Here is a 23,190-nt window from a genome sequence, read left to right as displayed (position 1 = left end):
ATTGTTTTCTAATATGATATACCATGATAGAATAGAAAATAAAGTTCTCTAGGTTATTAAATTTGAATAACCAGTTGACATCTACTCATATAAAATATCAGATGGACAGATAAGGCTTTAATATTTCCTCTGCAAAGGAACTTTTCATAAACAGAAACAAAATAAATGAGGGAATTTGATGTTATAAAGCAAATAAAATGATTACTAAGGTTCTGAAGTAGCATAGAGTTACCGTATTCTTCTCTACTACAATTTATAGAGCATCGAATCTGTAATAATAAAGAAACCAGAAAAAATGATACTTTATATCTGAAAATTTTCTACAAAGTGAGTTTTTAACACAATTTTTAGAGGCAATAAGCCACGTCTGTTGATAGACTCTAAGAGTTGATAGTATTGTTCCTTTCTGGTAGCAAAATGCTGACATGATTTTGATAAATGTGGTGTTATAGGTCTCTTTTGTATATATGTGTTTTTAACTGTGTCAAGATTTTAGTTACTTTATGTTACCTAACTCCAAGAATGCAAAATAATACAGCATCATTTTCTAATTACAAGAAGTGATAAAACTTCATGCAATTATATGGATTTTCTTGTTTGTTTGTTTTTCTGTTTTGGGGGGTTGGGGGAATGGAATCTCGCTCTGTTGCAATGGCGTCATCTCGCTCACAGCAACCTCCGCCTCCCAGGTTCAAGTGATTCTCCCGCCTCAGTCCCCCAAGTACCTGGGATTACAGGTACCCGCCACCATACCCGGCTAATTTTTGTATTTTTAGTAGAGATGGGGTTTTGCCATGTTGGCCAAGCTGGTCTCGAACTCCTGAGCTCAGGTGATCCACCCACCTCAGCCTCCCAAAGTGCTGGGATTACAGTTGTGAGCCACCGCGCCCAGCCTGCAATTATGTTTTAATTCAATATGCAGAAGGTAAAAAAGCATATAAGAACATGTCAAACAATTGATTCTGTCACATGTTGATGTAATCACAACCAGGTAGAAGAACTCCAAGGCCCAGCTCTCCATGGTCTTCGTGTGAACCATTGCTGCTATGCTCCTGTCCATTAGGACCCAGGGCCCAGAGGTCTTTTACTGTTATTAGCATAACTACAGGAGAGGCTGTTCTTCAATACTTAATCCATATCATACCTTCATCTGAAAACATGGACTTATCCCTTGCAGCAGTGAGGTGGGACCCTGGCTGGGGGAATGATACCTGCTTACTAACTCATCTTCACAGTTGGGACCCTCAGTTTCTACACTAATAGAATGAGGACACTATGGCTTTAGAAATAAAAATTGGGAGAAAGAACCTAACTTTAATTCCCATAAAGGATGAAATTTGTTTTCATTCTTTCATGTCTTGTGATAGAGATGGGGTTTCACCATGTTGGCCAGGCTGGTCTTGAACTCCCGACCTTCAGTGACCTACCCACCTTGGCCTCCCAAAGTGCTGGGATTACAGGCATGAGCCACCATCCCCGGCCCAGCCAATATACTTGGATCCCTCATTATGCCTGAGGTTTTGATCCTTGATATGCTTATACTGAATGTAGAAACTTAATCCTGGTTAGTGAACCTAATTAGTTTACATATGTATGGTACACTAAGTCAAAGTTGATATAGTATGGCAGCTAAGAGAATTGTGAGAATTGAATTAGATACTTTATATCAAGCATTTACAACCAAACACTTGGAGTATAACATTTTCAACCAAGTACTTGGTATTTGCAACCAAGCCCTTGGAGCTCAATAAATGTTAGCTATTATTATTTATATGATCTTCTTAATACTTAAATTTGTCAAGGTCTCCTTTGAAATAAAAGGTGAAAAACACCAATATGCAGGGAATTTTACCCACCATCAACAAGCACTAAAAAAAGCTATAATGAATTAATATTGTTCTCTTCTCATATTTCTACATTTTATTTATTATTCTATATTACATATGTAGTATAGAGGCATTTGATTATTGGGAATAATCAATAATGAACAGACATATAGTTTAAAGAAAATAGTAAATTTTGTTTTAAAAGAAGAGTTTAGGGGGCTGAGTGTGGTGGTACCCACCTGTAATCCCAGAACTTTGGGAGGCTTAGGCAGGAGGATTGCTTGAAGCCAAGAGTTGAAGACAAGCCTGGGCAACAAAGCGAGACCTTGTCTCTACAAAAACTAAAAACTTTAGCTGGTTGTGGTGGCACATGACTGTAGTTCCCAGCTACTCAAGAGGCTGAGGCAGGAGAATTGCTTGAGCCCAAGAGTTTGCAGCTACAGTGAGCTATGATTGCGCTCCAGCCTGAGCAACAGAATGAGACCTTGTCTCTAAAATTAAAATAAAATAAATAAAAGGAGAGTTTATATTTAAGGTGCTTATAGTGCTTTTGTTTTTTACTTTTTATACTTTCAATTTTAAAAACTGGTAATATAATTCTTGTCTTTCTACAGTTTTTTTCTGTAGTTACAAGGAAAATTAAAATATACTTTCAGGTTTTCTTTATTCTCACAATTTGTTCAGCTAATTCAAACTTCTTTTGCCATCTGTATTTCATTATTTAGACCATTTAAGAAGGAAAATACAAATTATATATAGAAGCACTAGCACTTAATTGTTGAATCATTCTGGTTCACGCGATGGGTTCTGGATCACAGGATTTCTAGAAAGGAACCTTGCTGATTCAGAAATGCAGAGAGCTTCCTAAGGTTCTCATTTCTAACATTTATTTCTTCTCTCATTGGCACTCACTGAATGCCCCAACTTTTTACTATATACAGTATTAAGTTGACTTCCTCATCTGCTGACTCATGTTTATTCATTTATCCAGAAAAACAAATGTATACAGTTTCTACCCGTGATATTTAGAAAGTATTTTCCACTACTAGAAATTTTGAATTGGAAATGTAAAGTATAATTTTTGAACCTAAAGAATTAACACATCACCATAATTTTCAATTTGGAACATGTCTGTTGCCTGAAGTGAGGAACATCCTTATTCTAGATTGCAATAAAATTTTTTAACATTTAAAAAAGTAGAAATTCCAGGAAAATGTGTTTTTTCTCAACAACTATCTATGAAACAAAATTTAGGCATTTGAACTGACTTGGCAGCGACATGTTTTTCTTGTGAATGTGAAATTAAATTTGTGTAATGTCATGCCAATGCTAAAATAACATGTTATACATGGAATATCACCCTTTCTTTTTTTAAGAAAAATTAATCTCAGTGACTTCTTTGTGAAAGGGCCAAGACGGTGATTCTCAAACTTGTATATCCATTAAAAAAATGCCTGAGAAATTTGTTAAAAACACAGATTCCCAAGCCCTACTGAGAAGATTTTGATTCACTGGACCCGGTATGGAGCCAGTCTTCTAGGCAATTCTAATACAGGTGATCCACAGACCACATTTGAGAAACAGAGTGAAGATGTGCTAAACTCATAGTGTTACAAGCGCTAAGATAAGCAGCACAGCATAGAGATTTAAGAGCATAGACTTTAAAATCAGTAAGATCCCAACTAGAATCTGGGTGTTCTTAGACAAGTTACTTAACCTCTCTGAGCCTCTATTTGATCAGATGTTTTAAAAAAAGAAAAAGACAGCAGTGGCTCAGGTCTGTAATCCCAGCACTGGGAGGCCGAGGTGGGCAGATCATGAGGTCAGGAGTTTGAGACCAGCTTGGCCAATATGGTGAAACCCCATCTCTACTAAAATTACAAAAATTAGCCGGGTGTGGTGGCACACACCCGTAGTCCCAGCTACTCGGGAGGCTGAGGCAGAAGAATCACCTGAATCCGAAAGGTGGAGGTTGCAATGAGCTGAGATCACACCATTGCACTCCAGCCTGGGCAACAGAGTGAGACTCCATCTCAAAACAAGAAAAGGAAGGAAAGGGAAGGGAAGGGGGGGGGGAAGGAAGGAAGGAAAGAAGGAAGGAAGGAAAGGAAGGAAGGAAAGAAGGGAAGGAAGGAAGGAAGGGAAGGAAGGAAGGAAAGAAGGGAAGGAAGGAAGGAAGGAAGGAAAGAAGGGAAGGAAGGAAGGGAGGGAGGGAGGGCGGGGGGAAGGAAGGAAAGGAAGGAAGGAAGGAAAAAAGAAGGCTGCGCCGGGCGCGGTGGCTCATGCCTGTAATTCTAGCACTTTGGGAGGCTGAGGCAGGCGGATTGGCTGAGGTCAGGAGTTGGAGACCAGCCTGGACAACATGGTGAAACCCTGTCTCTACTAAAAGTACAAAAATTAAGGCCAGGTGAGGTGGCTCATGCCTGTAATTTGAGCACTTTGGGAGGTGGAGGCAAGTGGATCTGGAGGTCAGGAGTTTGAGACCAGCCTGGCCAACATGGTGAAACCCCGTCTGTACTAAAAATACAAAAAATTAGCCCGGTGTGTTGGCAGGTGCCTGTAATCCCAGCTACTTGAGAGGCTGAGTCAGGAGAATCACTTGAACCCGGGTGGTGGAGGTTGCAGTGAGTCGAGATCATGCCACTGCACTTCAGCCTGTGCAACAGAGTGAGACTGTCTCAAAAAAAAAAAAAAAAAAAAAAAAAAAGTTAGCTGGATGTGGTGTCAGGCACCTGTAATCGCAGCTACTTGGGAGGCTGAGTCAGAATCACTTGAACCCAGGAGGTGGAGGTTGCAGTGAACTGAGATTGTACCACTGCACTCAAGCCTGCACAACAGAATGAGACTCCATCTCAAAAAAAAGAAAAGAAAAAGACTGATAATACTTACTTCAGAAAGTTATGAGTACTTAGCACAGAGCTTGGCAGAGAGTGAGCACTCAATAAAATAGTAGATACTGCTATCAGTTAGAGTAGTTTAATTATTTATTATTGTTTCTGCCTTTTTTCTTTTTTTCTTTTTTCTTTTTTTTTTTTTTGAGATGGAGTCTTGCTCAGTCGCCTCAGCTGGAGTGCAGTGGCGCGATGTTGGCTCACTGCAACATCTGCCTCCCAGGTTTGAGCCATTCTCTTGCCTCAGCCTCCTGAGTAGCTGGGATTACAAACACGTGCCACCACGCCCAGCTAATTTTTGTATTTTTAGTAGAGACGGGTTTCACCATGTTGGCCAGGATAGTCTTGAACTTCTGATCTCAGATGGTCCACCCGCCTTGGCCTCCCAAAGTGCTGGGATTACAGGTGTGAGCCACTGTGCCTGGCCTCTTTTTTTTTTTAGACAGGGTCTTGCTATGTTGCCCAAGCTGTTCTCAAACTCCTGGACTCAAGTGATCCTCCCACCTCAGCCTTCCAAGTAGCTGGGATCACATGCACCACCACAGCCAGCTGTTTCTACATTTACTTTAAATTTTCCTTAGCTTCTTTTTTTTTTTTTTTTTTTTTTTTTTTTTTTTTGAGACGGAGTCTCGCTCTGTCACCCAGGCTGGAGTGCAGTGGCCGGATCTCAGCTCACTGCAAGCTCCGCCTCCCGGGTTCACGCCATTCTCCTGCCTCAGCCTCCCGAGTAGCTGGGACTACAGGCACCCGCCACCTCGCCCGGCTAGTTTTTTGTATTTTTTAGTAGAGACGGGGTTTCACCATGTTAGCCAGGATGGTCTCCATCTCCTGACCTCGTGATCTGCCCGTCTCGGCCTCCCAAAGTGCTGGGATTACAGGCTTGAGCCACTGCGCCCGGCAAATTTTCCTTAGCTTCTAATATACCCATCTTGTTCTATCATAACTCTCCTCTTCTCTGCAACTCACACATGCACACTTATACTCTCTCTGTCTCTCCTTCTGTCTCTCCCCCAGCCCCCCAGAAAAGCCAAAAGTACTGGTTTAGGAATTTGACATAAGGCTGGAGAATTATTTTTGTTGTTATTGTGTTGTTTTTCAACCCTTAGGTTATATGTGAAAAGTAACTTTGATGAAAATTTGTGTGAATGCCATGATTTTCACAGATAAATTAGTAACTAGGAGGAAGCCTGAGGAATTGTGCTAGTCCCTTTATCTGAATTCCTACACTTATTATATGAGTGTTAGGCACTTACAGAAACAAACCGAACTTAGACATTGTATTTTGAGAAATGTATTTTAGGACATCAGGTAGGAGTCAACTTTACAAATGCATTTATCTTCCTCTGTTTCATCCTGACTTCATCCCCTAAAATTAGCCAACATTTCACAATTTGTTTTGACAAAGAATAACATCAGAGATGGATAAGAATGTGTGAGTCCCAAACCAAAATCAAGGTAGTTTATGGAAGGGTGCAAGCTCTGTTTCGACACCTTTCTCCCAGTTTCCCCAAACGGAAACTTTTTTTTTTTTTTTTAAATGGAGTCTCGTACTGTCGCCTGGGCTAGAGTGCAGTGGCTCGATCTCAGCTCACTACGACCTCTGCCTCCCAGGTTCAAGCGATTCTCCTGCCTCAGCCTCCCTAGTGCAGGCACCTGCCACAGGCGTTCAAAACATTTGTATTTAAAAATACGGATGCTAATGTATAGAAACAACTGGATGCATTACTGACCCTTGTTAGGTCCTTCATCTTGGAGACAGAACTGTCCAAGTGAATAGTCATGAACCTTACTTTCGTTGTTATGCAGGCTTACAAAGCTGTGCTTTCGAATCATTGGCCATTCTGTTGTGGAGACATTGCCAGTTCCTCCTCTCCTCCTTCCTCCTTCCTCTTTCCTCCTTCCTCCTTCCTCTTTCCTCCTTCCTCCTCCCTCCTCCTCCTCCTCCTCCTCCTCCTTCTTCTTTTTCTTTTTGACAGAATCTTGCTCTGTCACACAGGCTGGAGTGCAATGGCGCGATCTCAGCTCACTGCAACCTCTGCCTCCCAGGTTCAAGAGATTGATTCAGTCGCTTGATTCAGTCTCTTGCCTCAGCCTCCAGAGTAGCTGGGACTACAGACGTGTGCCACCATGCTCAGCTTATTTTTGTGTTTTTAGTAGAGATGGGTTTTCACCATGTTAGCCAGGCTGATCTCGAACTCCTGACCTCAGGTGATCCGCCTGCCTCTGCCTCCCAAAGTGCTGGGATCACAGACATGAGCCACCGCACCTGGTCGACATTGCCAGTTCTTCTAGTGGATGGTAGATTATTAAGTCTTTCTTTTAGTTACTCATTATGTTTTTAACACTTTTCATAGGCCTCTAGATGGGTTGCATAAGAAAACTGAACATATATAGTCATTGTATCTGTTCCCTATCCCCACTTGTCACTTCTGAGCTGGAATGTGAAAAGTATTCATGCACTCAAAGGAGCTGTCTCATCAGGAAAAGTTTACAGTGTAAGTTAAAGAAAAACCTGTTGAGTTGATATCTATTTTTTTAAAAACATTAGAGGCCGGGCTCAGTGGCTCACGCCTGTAATCCTAGCGTTTTGGGAGGCTGAGGCAGGCAGATCACCTGAGGTCTGGAGTTCGAGACCAGCCTGGCCAATATGTCAGAACCCCATCTCTACTAAATATTCAATAATTAGCTGGGCGTGGTGGTGTGCACCCGTAATCCCAGCTACTGAGGAGGCTGAGGCAAGAGAGTCGCTGGAACCCTGGGCGGTGAAGGCTGCAGTGAGCCGAGATAACACCACTGCACTCCAGCCTGGACGACATAGCAAGACTGTGTATCAAATAATAATAATAATAATAGTACATTTGATATTTTTAGATGCTTAATATTACTAATTAATGTTTGTAATGTTTGCTGAATAGTTTTCTGTAAAGGTTTTTTGTTTTGTTTTAATGGAATTTGAAGGAATTTTTAGAGAAACAAAGATTAATCAAAATAGTGTGATTACTTTTACAGCTGTGCAGCTTTACAGGATAAGATTTGATACAAATATATATACATAAACAGTTATTTTCCTAAAGAAAGACAGTGGACTTTACCTGTAAAAATGAGTGTATGTAAGTTAGTTTTATCCTCTGTGTTTAAACTAGTGACATTGATACATGAATTCACAGTATACAGAGCTGCAACCATCTGACTTGTCAGTGTCCCTTGTACTTACTGACTGGTTGTAGACTGCTCTTCTACTCTTTACCTACCCCAAAGCCACCCAATCCCATGCCCCCAGTGCCAGTTCACTCTGAATTAATAGCACCACTTGGTGGCCAAAACTAGGAATTGTGTCAAGCACTAACATTTCTTCCCTACTAGCATGTTGTCCTCCACATTAGACACTTCTGAACTGGAATCTGACAGATCTCTTCATGGCTATATCTGTTGTGCTTTTGAAGGATCTAGCTCCATAAGGAAAGTTAAAAATATAAGTCAAGGAAGACATTTAGACTGATATAATTGTCTATTTTAAAAATGAGTTTATTACAAATTTTAGTGCTTTAAAAAATTAGAGATAGTTTTATATTTCAGGTGTAAAAATTTTCTAGAGAAATGAATTATTAAAATAGTCATAAATATTTTATTTTCTTATGAGAACAAAATTAGAGGGAGACAAGGCTAGGTCTGGTGGTTCATACCTGTAATCCAGCACTTTGGGAGGCCAAAGTGGGAGGATCAGCCAGGCACGGTGGCTCATGCCTGTAATCCCAACACTTTGGGAGGCCGAGGTGGGCAGATCACACGGTCAGGAGTTCGAGACCAGCTTGGCAAACATGGTGAAACCCTGTCTCTACTAAAAATACAAAAATTAGCCGGGCATGGTGGTGGGTGCCTGTAATCCCAGCTACTTGGGAGGCTGAGGCACAAGAATCACTTGAACTCGGAAGGTGAAGATTGCAGTGAGCCAAGACTGAGCCATTGCACTGCAGCCTGGATGACAAGAGTGAGATTCCATCTCAAAAAGAACAAAAAACAAACAAAAATGGGAAGATCACTTGAGCCTAGGTGTTCAAGACCAGCTGGGCAACATAGCAAGACCCTGTCTCTACAAATAATTTGAAAATGAGCTGAGCATGGTGGCATGTGCCTGTGGTCCCAAGCTACTCAGGAACCTGAGGCAGGAGGATTGCCTGAACCCAGGACATCAAGACTATAGTGAGCTGTGATGATGCCACTGTATATCTGCCTTGGCAACACTTAGCAAGACCCTGTCTCAACAAAAAAAAAAAAAAAAAAAATTAGATGGAGTCAGAATTTAACACTTTTAAGACCATTTGTTTTTACTCAAATGCTTATTTTGAATTAGTTATACTGAACATTACTATTCAAAAGTAGAATACTGGTTGGGCATGGTGGTTCATACCTGTAATCCCAATGCTTTGGAAGGCTGAGGTAGGAGGATTGCTTGAGCCTAGCCTGGGCAACAGAGTGAAACCCCATGTCTACAAAAGTTTAAAAATTAGCCAGTCATGATGGTGTGCGCCTGTAGTCTCAGCTGCTCAGGAGGCTGAGGCAGGAGGATTGCTTGAGCCCAGGAGTTCAAGGTTACAATGAGCTATGATCACTCTCCTGTATTCTAGCCTGGGCAACAGAGCGAGATCTACTCTGGGAAAAATAAAAAAGTAGAATATCATTCTAGAAAAAAGTACTAAATATTCATAAAGCCCACAAAGTTTGGTTTTAGATAATGGAATTTTATTAAAAGATTAGTTTTCATCATTTATAGATGATAAACATGTTTTCTTTAAAATCATCCTACAAAATTATTAGTGTAGATTAGGTAGATATTTTGCTAAACTCTGAAATATGTAATTTGATTTGATGGCAATGATATGGGAAATGAAAATGAAGTACTGTGTCAACAGGTGTGTTGTGAGGACCAAACAGATTTTAGACAGGGTTTTGATCTGTCCCAAGCTGGATTACAGTCATAGTTCACTGCAGCCTCCATCTCTCGGGCTCAGGCAATCCTTTCACCTCAGGCTCTGAGAGGCTGGTACTACAGGTACACACCACCATACCCGGCTAACTAACTTTTTTGATTTTTTAGTAGAGACAAAGCCTCGCTATGTTCAGGCTGGTCTTGAACTCCTGAGTTTAAATGATCCTGTCACTTCGGCCTCCCAAAGTGCTAGGATTATAGGCGTGAGGCTCTGGCCCTTTTTAAATGGGCTGTAGCTTTGGAGAGAAGGGAAAGGACATTACAACACAAGGACAAAGCTAACTGCTTGAGATTGGCCCATAAGATTTATGCCAAAATCTGAGATGAACTCTTGGGATGCCATTATATTCTTCACTCTACAGGGTATTTTAAAATTTATATCATGATAAAAGGGCAACTGAACATATCCTGGGGATTAAGTTGAAGATAAGTATGAAAATAACCTAATCCTTGGGAATTTTAGAGATTCCGGGAGTCACACATTAGGTTTCCTCTAGACTTCTAACTGAACAAAATGGCAATTAGCACAAGAATCTTTGGAATAGACTTAACAGAACATGTGTAACCTTGGAAAGGGGAATGTCTCATGGAGGGTTTGCAATTGAGTAGCTGCTTTAAGAAAATAAAAAAGGGTAATGGGTAGCTGATGGGTTCAGCGCATTGAGGAGATTTTAAAAGGTAGAATGATGTAAGGATGCATTTTGGTTGATTGGTTCAGTAAAATGAATGTGTAAAGACATTAGAAATATGCTCAATGAAACTAACAACTTCAGACTTGCACTAAGTTGCCCAACATATTTACTTCTGTGGATGGTCCTTTCTAATGCTTGCACAGACAGTCAGCAAAACTCTGACACTCTGCTGGGAGGAAATCACCATGCCTTGCTCTATCAATAATTCTAGGAGTCAAGGGAGGACACTCAAGTTTGAGTAATGAAGATGGCTCTCTACCTTGTGTGTGTGTGTGTGTGTGTGTGTGTGTGTGTGTGTATAGAGAGAGAGCAAGAGAAAGAAACAATAATAGCAATATTTTATTACTTATATGGCATTTATTTACCGTGAGCCTGGCACTATTCTAAGTGCTTTACATATTTGAATTCATTTAATTTTCACAAAACTCTATGAAGTAGTACCATTGTTTCCATTTTACAGATGAGGAAACTGAGTCTTAGGGAGAATAAATAACGTATACAAGTTCCTGTAGCTTTTAAAGAGCATAACTGGACTTGAATGTATCCTTGATAATCCAGGGCTAGGCAGAGTACTCTTGCTTGACCGTTTTCATTGAATGGTCATTTCCATTGCCTCAAATGGAATCACAGGTAACTTGTAGTTACCCAAGAAGTGAACAGGTCTCTTCTAGGCATCCCATTTCTGTAAGATATCATATGCCAACCTATAATTCAAGGATCTTATGGACATGTTTGCATAGGAAGAAAGGCTGACTCCTCTTATGAAGAATGGTATGCTGCTCTGACATCATTGCTAAGTCCCAATGGCTTACACATGCGAAGACTAAATGAAATCCCCTCTGTTACAGATGAACTAAGTGAACAGCATGAGGGTTTTCTTGTTTATCAGAGTTTTGAAAGTTTTTTTGTGTTCATTTGTTTATCAGAGCCCTCTGAAGGCTTTGTCAAGGTTGGCCTGAATTCTAAATAAAGAGTCTGTTCTGGTAAGACTGATTACTTATGAGTCCTTAAGTGTCAAGTGGGTGGCTAAGAGTGGTGGCTCACAAGAGAACCTGGCTGCATTTGAGGCCTGGTTCCACCACTAACTAGCTATATGACTTGAGGTAAATTATATAACCTCATTAAACAGTTGATGCTATTATCATCATCATCATCACCATTATTATTCCCAGCCTATACGAAACTTACTGGTTATCAGTGATCTGATAAAGGGAATACATGACAGTCTCTTTGAGACACTGTTGTTCTCAACTTCAGGAAATGGCACTACAGACCCAAGTTCATTATGAGTGTACTCTAGTGAAGATAATGTGTAGCCGAGTGAAGAGAATGGTTCTCCAGAGAACCATTGAGGGGCACTGGATGTGGTATTATAGTGTTGAAACCCACACTAATCACCTGGTCTGGTCTGGAAGAACAGCATTTATTGCATTTGATTTCAAGGTGTTGTGTAATTGTTGAAATCCTGTTCAAGTTAGAAAGCTGCTGGAGAAGGATCTACACCGTCCTGCCTTGCTTAGGCTTCTGTGGTTTGAGAACAAATGTGGGTGCGGGCTACAAGTGGGGAGGCATAATTCCCATCAGCTCTCCCTTATAGACATTTAGGAAGGTGCCTATGAGGACATTATGTTAAGTGAAATAGGGCTGGCACAGCAAGACAAATATCATGTGACCTTACTTATATTTATAATATAAAAAGATTGAACTCATAGACGTAGAGGCCACAATGGTGGTTAGCAGGAGCTAAGATGGTAGGGGAGGTAGGGGTAAGGTCAGGGAAGATGTTGGTGAAAGGATACAAAATTTCAGTTCAATAGGAGGAATAAGTTCACCAAATCTATTGTACAACGTGGTGAGTATATGTTTCTGTTTGTTTGTCTGTTTTACAGTGACGAGATCTCGCTATGTTGCCCATGCTGGCCTTGAACTCTTGGGCTCAAGCGATCCTCCTGTTTTGGCCTCTGAAAGTGCTGGGATTATAAGCATGAGCCACCATACCTGGCCTTTAATAGTGTATTATACTTGAAAATTGCTAAGAGAGTTGATTTTAAGTGTTCTTACCACACAAAAAGATAAATATATGATGTAATCCATATGTTAATTATCATAGTTTAGACATTCCACAATGTTTACCTATTTCAAAACATGTAAGTGATAAATATATACACTTATTGTCAATTAAATAAGTAAATGAGAAGGTACATAGGAAGGATATATCGCAGTGTTACCTGGTTATCTGAACCCAAGCATGATCAAACCAGGTATAGAGTGGAAAAGAAACTTACTGTGCAGGCAGCTAGTTGAGGGTTGAACTCATCCCTTATTGGAAACTGGAGGATCTGGAGACACCCTGGGTATGATATTTTAAGGACTTTTAAAGACTTTTTTTTTTTTTTTTTTTAAGAGTTTCGGTCTTGCTATGTTCCACAGGCTGGCCTTGAACTTCTAGGCTTGAGTGATCCTCCCATCTCAGGCTCCTGAGTACCTGATACTATAGGCATGCTCCACCACCCCCAGCCAATTTGTAGAGACTTTAAGCAACACTGGAGCAGGTTACCTACAAGAGTAGTTGTCCGACTGCATAATACATCTTTGGAGAAACCCTTTATTAGGAAGGAGCCTGTCTGGAACACATTTAAAGCCTATCTGTCTGAGTTTGTATTTCTATATTTTAAAAATTATATATATTTAATTTTCCATACTTTCAGTAGAATCTAATCACAGTCTCACCTGGCATTTAGTAAATGAGCTATTTCATCTACACTGACAATTTCATAAGCTGATTTTAAAGGTGCTGTGCTTTTAACATCAAAATATCTTCCTATAAAAATGGTGAAAACTTACTTTCCCACTGAAGCTTTTTGCTTTGTAAATTTTTGATATTCTGTTGTTGTCATTCTTTTCTTCAAATTACATCAATTTGTACTTCATAGTGTAATTTTCACTTTTTAAACTTTTATGTTCATAACCAGCAAACTTGTAGATGTGTTCCATTAGTCCATAATTTTCAATCTTAAAGTGTACCTTTTTTATTTTTTGATATTAAGCAGTATTCCACTATCTACTTTTTTTTTAAGTCTCTAAAACCCACTGTGAATAACTAGACTATCATTACTTGGAGCACAGCCACACTGTTGTGTTACCATAGCTATGGCTATCTTTTGTAGGCAGCAGTGATACTGCTGACCCAGTAGGGTATCTGCTTTGTTTTTCCAGCTGCAGAGATGGGTTTGTACTGATTCACCCACATTTTTCACCTATCCTGCATATGACCAATGGAACACTAACTATAGACTTTGTTATGGTAGCCAAGATTAAAAATACAATTTGTGTCCATGAAATTGTTTACAGATTTACCCTTGTTCTAGTTATCCCTGGTTATATGTCTATCTCCATACTAGACTATGCGGCCTTTGAGGGCAGGGACCACATCTTGGTTATCTTGTATCTCCAGTTCCTGCCTCAGGGCTATATACACCATCATCACCCCCTTCGTTATTATCATCATAGCTTGTAGTCTTGGATTCTGCACTAAGTACTTTACATGGATTTTCTCAATTCTTACAACAATTGTGAAGTAAGTAATACCGTTATCCATACAGAGGTGAAGAAACTGAGGTTTAGAGAGTTTCAATAATTAGTCAGATCAAGGGGCTCAATTTTTTTACAAAAAGCTAAACTGAACAAAAACTGTATTGTTTTTTGTTTTTGAGATGAAGTCTTGCTCTGTCACCCAGGCTAGAGTGCAGTGATGCAGTCTCGGCTCACAACCTTCACTTCCCAGGTTCAAGTAATTCTTCTGCCTCAGCCTCCTGAGTAACTGGGATTACAGTGGCTCACACCTGTAATCCTAGCACTTTGGAAGGCTGAGGTGGGCAGATCATTTGAAGCCAGCAGTTTGAGACCAGCCTGGCCACCAGGGTGAAACCCTGTGTCTACTGAAAATACAAAAATCAGCCAGGTGTGGTGGCGCACACCTGTGATCCCAGCAACACGAGAGGCTGAGGCAAAAGAATTGTTTGAATCCTGGAAGTGGAGGTTGCAGTGAGCCGAGATCGTGTCACTGCACTTCAGTCTGAGTGACAGAGCAAGACCCTGTCTCAAAACAAAAAACAAAAAAAACCTAAACTATAAGTAAATATAAATAATTTTATCAGTTATAATTTTTCCCATAATGACTACTTTGATGCTTTTTTGTTTATTTTTGCCCTAACTTTGTGTTTAGTGTTACCTTTTGAGAAATCCAATGCTGACCTTCAGTATAAAAAATATCAGTTCAAGCATTAGGAGATATACCTAATGTAAATGACGAGTTAATGGGTGCAGCACACCAATATGGCACATGTATACATATGTAACAAACCTGCACATTGTGCACATGTACCCTAGAACTTAAAGTATAATTAAAAATAAATTAATTAATTAAAAGAAATAAATTATTTTAAAAAAAAAAAAAAGGTCAGTTCAGGCCGGGCGCGGTGCCTCGTGCCTGTAATCCCAGCACTTTTTGGGAGACCCACGTGGGTGGATTACGAGGTCAGGAGATCGAGACCATCCTGGCTAACACGGTGAAACCCTGTCACTACTAAAAATACAAAAAAATTAGCTGGATGTGATGGCAGGCACCTGTAGTCCCAGCTACTTGGAGGCTGAGGCAAGAGAATTGTTTGAACCCAGGAAGCAGAGGTTGCAGTGAGCCAAGATTGCACCACTGTACTCCAGCCTGGGTGACAGAGTGAGACTGTGTCTCAAAAAAAAAAAAAAAAAGTCAGTTCAGACCCTATTAAGGAGTAAGGAGTTGGTACAAGAAGACTGCTATAAACTTCTAACCTTTAGAAATAGCTTCTTTCTATGTGTAAGTTTATTGAGGAAGAACTTTGGTGAAGTTGTCTGTGCCTCCTCCTGTAGAAAGTCCATGCATAGGGGTCTGTTAAAAGTTGTGTGTAGAAAGTTGCTACCTCACATCTCTCCCCACATTCTATCTTAGCAAACAGGTAAATAAAATGTATGTGTGAGAGAGCATGGCAGTTTTTCTTTTGCTTCAACCAAAGGAGACAAGATTTTTCCCAAAGTTTGTACTCTTAATATTATAAATATATCAGGCTGAGCAAATGGTTTTAAGACAATTAAACTGCTGAAAATACCAGTAAAGATTATCAGATTCTTCTGTGTTGATGCTGTTTGAGGATATTGTTGGATCAGAAACTTTTGTTTATAGTAAAATTTATTTTCATAATATAGCTCTATTTCCTAAGTTTAAATATTTTCTAAAACTGAGGCACTGGAGTCCTGCAATAATGTTGGCTTTGGGGTTAATGTCTACATGACCCTACATAACTGCACCAAATTCATCTCTTTCATCCATTAAATACCAGTTACTTGGATGCCTTCATGTATCATATGTCTTTTTGTCATATGTCTTTCAAAGGTCATCATATTCTTATAATCACCATCAGGACAATTTGTAACGGCAGGTTTTTTTGTTTTTGTGCTTTGGTTTAGCTTTGCTATGTTGTGTCCTTTAAGGGCTATATGTGATTACTACTCAGCCATCACCACTATGGGGCTATGGCAAGATTTCAGCATTCTTTAATGATTTCATGGTAGAAAATCTTGAATTTGTATACTTGTATAACAGCAGCCTACATTTATATGTGTTTACTCTTTCCCATTGAATTTGTCTTCTATTCAGCTAAAATTGTTTTGTTCCTTATTTTGCATTTATGTAAGAATTCACTGTCTAAAATATATCTTTATAAGTAGATACTTTTATGGTGAAAGATTAATTATGAAAAGCTAATGAGAAGACAGTTTTAAAATATGATTCATAATTTCTGGTTTTTGACATCACTTTTATTCATTTTAAAACTTACATTGAAAATACTACTTCTGAAAAAATAAATAAAAATCACATACAGATTCTTGGATACATGAATGAATTACTAAATAAAAATAATAACTTTGAAGAATTTTTTGGAAGATATATAATATAAAGTAGTTGATATTGTCAGTTAATACTAAGTATTGCATGTAGTGCTCTGCATCATATGCTTCTGTCAAGTGGTTTTTGTTAACTATGTGATAGGAAGAATAATTTGAAGTTATATTTACAAATAGTTAGTTTTCCTGCCATTATCGTTATCCTTGATTATTTAATAATGTTTACAAATCATACTCCAGCTACAATAATGGATTAAAAGAAAAAACTGACATTAAGGATTGTGATATCGAAACAGATGTTACATTGTCTTGGAGGCAAAATAAAAAACAGAAGTTTTTAAGGAAACAAAGTAGGAAAAAATATTACCAGAGATTATATAAGTAGTACTTTAAATGTTAAGTAGTACTTTAAAATGTTAAGGTTGAAACTAGTTAAGTAGTTTTTATGTTTTTATTGGTAATTTATTTACAATAAACATGAGGTATTATGTTTTAAAATATAGTGTAACAACTCAGCCATGCTTTCACATTTTAGTAATTGTATACTGTAGTGTATCATTTTGTCATTTTTAATTTCAAAATGGCTTTCAATAGTATATGTCTTGAATTTTTTTAAATGGTGAAACAAAAAAAATTTTAAAAGCATTATTGTTGGTCTAGGTGATAAAAATGTGGTTGTAATTACAAATTAAAGATAATTTTGAAAAAGAGGTAGTTAACCAGGTTAGGTTAAATAAGATTAAACGATTTATGGCCATTTTATAAAATAATGACAGTCTTCATTTTAAGCTACAATGTAAAGTGCTTTATTCTGAGATTAGGTATTGTGGCAGAAGCTAAAACTGCCTTTTTTTCTAACAGTGCCAGAATACAACCTCTTTTTCTTTTTGCACTAACAAGACTGCTTTACCACCACAGCCCACTCTAAGTAATTAAATCAATCCTTTGTACTTACCGTATTCTCCTCTAGTGACGGTACTAGATCTGATTATATGCTTCATGCATATTCAAAGTACGGCACTGACAGCTCTTTAATGAGCTCTTACTTAATCAGTATGAACAATGTTCATCTTGTTCTTTTTTTCCTCATGCATTAGAGCTAGGAACAGTTGGGAAAAATGAAACATCCAGCATTCATTTGAAAAATATATTGTACTTTGAAAAGTGTCTAAGCTGAGGAAGTTGCATTCTGCCCTTTAAAAGTCTGATGGACAAATTGGATTACTAGTATTGGATTAAATAACAAATGGTTAGAGGAGAAATGAGAAAAGCTCACTGTGATCACAGGCTTTAATATTTTTTGTTACTTATAAAGCTAAAGGGGTCTTTAACCAGTTATTAAAGTCAGGATTAATTTGTAACGGTTCAACTTACTGGCTTTTAAAAGCTTTTTAAATTTAAAAAATTTTAAGAGCCCTAAAAACAATAGTGTAATGATGTATTAGAAAAAATTTTAATTTTTTTAGTATTAGGTTAAGTATAGATTTCCATGATTGTATGCTATCCCAGGTAAGGATTTGGTGATACAGAATTGATTTATCTTCATATATGTTTTTCCAATTAAATACTCTGTGAAGCAATGAGTAATGTGTCCTTAAATATTTCTTATTGTTAGGCTTATTTCCTTCTAAAACATGAGATTCTTTTGTTATTAGTCATATCCTAACAATTAGAGGAAGGGAATCTCTTACTCTTCACTAGAATTCATAGGCATAAGTTAAACTGAAAATAACACAGTACCACATCAATATTGTTATTCTCAAGGAAGCAGTCTTCCATTGAAGAAAATGATGCTAATTTAAGAGTAGGCTGGTTGCTTCTAGTATTGCCTGAAAACCTCAAATTATAGGTTAAGTTAAACGCAAAAGAAAGTTTTAATAAGTCTATATTTTTATAAGTCACATAGGTTATGAACACAATAATTAAGTCTTTAATCAGAAAGTAAAATATCATAAAATCTATACCTATTAATATTGCACACATGTGGCATTTCACTGATCAAAAAGGCCTTCACCAGGGTACAATTGGCCTTTTTCCAAATTGCAAGCTTTTTCTCAGCTTTTTCTTTTTACTCTTTCTTCTTTTGTTGCTACCCAGGGATTTGTGCCTATCGCAGCCTATATCACATGACCAGTGTCAAGACATCACATGGTCCAAAGTGAATACAAAACCAGCTACCCTAAAAGAGAGATTAAAAATACTGTAAAACAATAAAGACTTTTGTTCAGACTCTAAAAGAATCTATCCTAAGTCGGCTTCCTACCACTAGTTTTAACAGCATTGAATGAAGGCACATATTCTCAACTATTCTCCCTAATGGTAAACAATAGCTATCTATTTTATAGGGATGCTCTGAAATACATGTTTAATCCCTAGCACACAGATTAGCTTTTTATATTCTATTTGTAATCTAAAAATTATTTAAATTTGTATTAATGTAGAAATATTTAAATTATGGTATGCTCATAATTTATGCAAGTACTATAAAGAATGAGATATTTGGACAGTATGACAGAACACATCATAGATGAATATGTAATGTGAGCTCTTATGTTAAAGAAACATGTATGTGTCTATAGATACAGTATATAAACGTGTGATAGACATAGCTATCAATGTGGCCTGGAAGGAGATATGTTAAACTATAATCATACCTCTGGAGAAGGGAAGTGTGGGGTTGGTGGAAGAGGACTATCCTTGACATTTTACTTGAAAAGAAAATCAAACTTAGGGAATAATAATCTGAGGGGGATTATTTAATTTTTTAATAGATATTTAAATTAACCTTATGGATGCCATATGGAAGTTAGACTGAAATATTAAATAATAGCTAAGCAAAACAATAAACCCATCATGGGAAAATTTCATGAAATAAAAATTGAAGAATTAGAAATTTGACTAGGTATAATTTGAAGGGAGAGAAAGGAAGTTGGGAAAATTAATATTTTTCTTCAGTATAATTGTGGCCTACTTCTACATGAACAAATGCCAAATATATACTATATTATAATGCTTAATATGGATTATGTTGGCCTTCGTGAGGAAGTGGCAGGGTGGTATTAGATGATGGGATGAATATTAGCAATGGAGAATTTTAAGTATCTCCTTTGTACAATCATTTATAATCTAAAATATTCAGTTGTCACTCTGCTCACATGTTTTCTGAACATCATGATGTTCATTAAATTTTTTTTTCATAGATAGCTGTGGGCATTTTTTTGTAGCCTTGTCATTTACAGTGTATTTAGTAATTTATAAGTAGTCCACCCTATTAGGGATGATGAGTTCCAAAATGTCATATATATGTATATGTCTCTAGTTTACTTTTGGGGAGGAAAATAAGAAAATAGCAAGTTGTTACAAATGAAGCTTTCACACAATCTCTGGACTTCCCTGATCTTCCTGCTAGTCTTACGGGTCTCATAATGATTTTTTAATTTTTTTTTAAATCATGACCATATGTCTGTCAGCACTGTGAGTTCCTCATTGAAACATAATAGCAAGTCAGCCTCTAGGGAGAATTTGAAAGGTAGGACATTTTGTTTACTGTACTTAGAGTTAATATGATCTATAGGTATGTTCACGGAGACTAAAATATGCATGCCAAATATCACCTTAAGAAGATTGATTTATGAGTTTTGAAATGTGGATTTCTTTTATCAGGACTTGGACTTTAACCTTCTTATAAGCAGTTTAATATATAGTATTAGAGTAACTAAAATGTTTTCTATGTTAAAAAAAATTCTGTGCTAAACTATTATTTGGCTTGTATAACGTCATATAATAAGAGGTAACTCTTCCTGAATTATAGGAAGGAACACAGAAGAAGAAGAAGCTATGATGCAGGAATGGTTTATGTTAGTTAATAAGAAAAATGCCTTAATAAGGAGAATGAATCAGCTGTCTCTTCTGTAAGTACTCATGATTATGCTTGTTTTGCCTACAACATTGATAAATCTTAGGCCTCTTGTTATTGCCTTATTTGGGATTTCATATTTATTTGGTATTTTCCCTTTCCTTAGAGATTACATGTTTTATAAAAAAATTAAAAATAGTATATGACAGTTTTCATCTTATAAGAACTTTTAAATGGAACAGTAGACACTGAAAAAGTATTATACAGAAAGCCAAGAAATATAAATAATTATTGTACTTAAGAAATAAATCACTTATACAAGAAAAAGAAGTTTGGTTTATATTGAGGGTTAGAGGGGAAGATAAATAAAATTAAAGTTTATTTAACAAATTCTAAGTTAAATAAAATAACTCTTAATAAGGACAAAAGTACATTTATAGTCTCAGGTGATGTTACTCTAAATTTTGGGATAAAAGATCAGTTACTAAAACAAAAGTGACCTTTTTGTGATTAAAAGAATTACAGTAAAATGGAGTCTAGACAAAATGTAAGCATTCTTCGTTTTTAGCATTTTAGTTCACCGGAGGACTTAAGCTTGTTCCTTTCTGCTCACTAGCAGTATTCTTCTAGTATGCCACCTAGTGTGAGAATGAGCAGGCTTACGTGGTTTATTTTAGTGAAAAAGTCTAATTTTATAATTTCTGCTATGCCTGAACTTGATAAAAGAGTTATGAAGAAGCAGAAAACTTAACAAATCCTGAACTGTGGTCTCTGTATTAAATTTACACTGCTGGTACTTTCATGTTTCTTGTATTCTTTTCATGTGGAGTTTTGGAAAAAAGATTATAAATTATGAAAAATATTTTCAAAAATAGCCTTATACTTGGCATTTGGTACAAGAAGCAATGAAGAAAGTGAGTAACTATCCTCAGATTAAAATATACCTATGTAACCTTCAGAATTGAAGGAGGAAAATAAGAGCACTAGTAAATATTCGACTGAGGAAGGTTTTAGGTTTGTGTATCATTTGTTTGGAGTGGCTTAAAGTTAAAGAGAAAAGTCAGTTATGAGTCCTAAAATCAATGTAACCTAAAGGTTCTTTTAAGTGTTTAATGATTTAGTAATTAGCATATTGATGAACTTTTGCAACTTGCCCAGGGAAAAAGAACATGATTTAGAACGACGGTATGAGCTGCTGAACCGGGAATTGCGGGCAATGCTAGCCATTGAAGGTAAGAAATGCTATGGTGGGGTGAGGTATGTGACGTGTCAGTTGTCGAAGAGATTTAAAGAATATGATACACTTCTGGTCTTACTAGATCTGGTGTACTAGGGACCTTCCGGAATTGCAAATAAATGCCGTGGAGGCAGAAAGCAGTATCCATATAAACTTAAGGACCCTAATTCAGATAGATAATCATTATGTTTGCTATTAATAATGGCACAAAATTGTCTTAACTTTTGATTCAGTAAGCTTATATGTCCATAAAATGGAAAATATAAGGAGTTGATTGATTTAATTACCTTTTACTTAAGTGCAATTTAAAGTTGTTTCCACTGGGGAGGTTTGGAAAAGATTTATCATTTTGATTTTTTACATCCAGACTCTAAATTTTACCTTAATATTTAATTGATGTCAACATTGAAATATATCCCTGTTCAGTCTTCTACAGTTCTTAAGATTCCAACTTGTGTTAAGTGAATATCCGGACAAAGATGAGATAAATGAAAGTTTCACACTTTTCATAAAGCTTTTAAATGAATTATATAGTAATCCTATGCATGGTTCATATATCAGTAAACATCAGCTAGCTTATCTGGCATTTACTATATATGATTTTGTAAAATTCTTAGGTGTTTTATAATGCTGTTCTCCTTATATCTCTCAGTTGAAAATGTCTTATAGTTCAAAGATGTCTGCTTAAAAGCTAATCCTTTGGGCTCTGTAAAATGGACCTTTTGTCTAATCAATGCAAACTGATTTTCCTATTCTATATTGACCTCTTGACCCATTGACTGTCCATGGTAATTTTGTTCTTCACCTGATAAGGTACCTGATCTATAATAAGTCAATTCTAATTAGTTCAGAAACTGGAAATTTAAGTACGTAAGGGAAAGCCAAGTGAAGCCTTATATTCTTAAAATATTTTAATAAATATTGTCATCAAAATGCATGCTATTTATCTAAATACTATCATATATGCTTGTAGACATTTCATTTTTAGTTTTATATTCATAAACTCATTTGATAAATATCACTGGCAATATTTGTATATCCTCATTTAGAAATCTGATTTACTTTATTTTGAAAGGCTTCAGTTAGCCCATTTCCTTCAAATGGCTACCCAGATGTATCAAATTATACCATTGATAATGACTATAAAATTTGTCAAAATTATTTAAGAAGTTCTGTGAAACTTGCCATTGAAATAAAGTATACAGCTATACTAAATGGTATTTTTTCTCTCGATACAGTTTTTGTAGTCATGGTATAGTCTTTAAAAAAGCAAAATAGTCAGTTGAAAAGTAGGCACAGTAAAAACTATTTATATTATATATATTTGTATGTATAATATAATGTTTATATATAGCATATCTAATACATATAACTCATCATAGTTTATTATTTATAGATTCATTGTACACACTACATTCAACACAGAATATTCTTTACATTTTTATCTACCCTTTCACGTATAAAAAGATAAACTGTCCCCAAAATACAGCTTGATACAATACAGTTGACTTTAAGATAGATATTGGTTCTAACCCCAAAACCAATATTATAACCAAATACCTGTCTTAAAAGCAGGGCCATGACACATTAAAAAATTCAATTTCATCAGCAGTCCTATCCCTATATACCAGATTTACAATGTTAAATAATCTAATATTTTATCTGCCTGACCTGCTTGCACATACAGAAAAGCAGTAGAAAGTCATATATTTAAAGAAAAGGGGAAAAATATTTTTCTTTTTAAAAGTTTTACTACAGTTG

The 23,190-nt window shown here is 36.9% G+C and overlaps 1 protein-coding gene and 1 long non-coding RNA gene across 13 annotated transcripts in view; one reads left to right on the top strand and one right to left on the bottom strand.

The window, feature by feature from the left end:
• LOC126933622 (uncharacterized) overlaps positions 1-23,190 on the bottom strand; it is a 67,942-nt gene that overhangs the window by 36,709 nt on the left and 8,043 nt on the right. The window lies entirely within an intron of this gene.
• The window catches only part of EHBP1 (EH domain binding protein 1), a 363,387-nt gene that overhangs the window by 334,225 nt on the left and 5,972 nt on the right, over positions 1-23,190 (top strand). For all 12 annotated transcript variants that reach the window (XM_050753431.1, XM_050753426.1, XM_050753429.1 and 9 more), the window contains 2 exons: positions 20,148-20,247; positions 21,351-21,424. In XM_050753431.1, the coding sequence (XP_050609388.1) occupies positions 20,148-20,247; positions 21,351-21,424 (174 nt within the window). The remainder of the gene's footprint in view (positions 1-20,147; positions 20,248-21,350; positions 21,425-23,190) is intronic.

Source organism: Macaca thibetana, chromosome 13 (assembly GCF_024542745.1).
Source record: "Macaca thibetana thibetana isolate TM-01 chromosome 13, ASM2454274v1, whole genome shotgun sequence".
NCBI classification, from domain to species: Eukaryota; Metazoa; Chordata; class Mammalia; order Primates; family Cercopithecidae; genus Macaca; species Macaca thibetana.
Note: the sequence above shows the minus strand (reverse complement) of the source record. Positions and strands in the feature narration are given on the sequence as shown.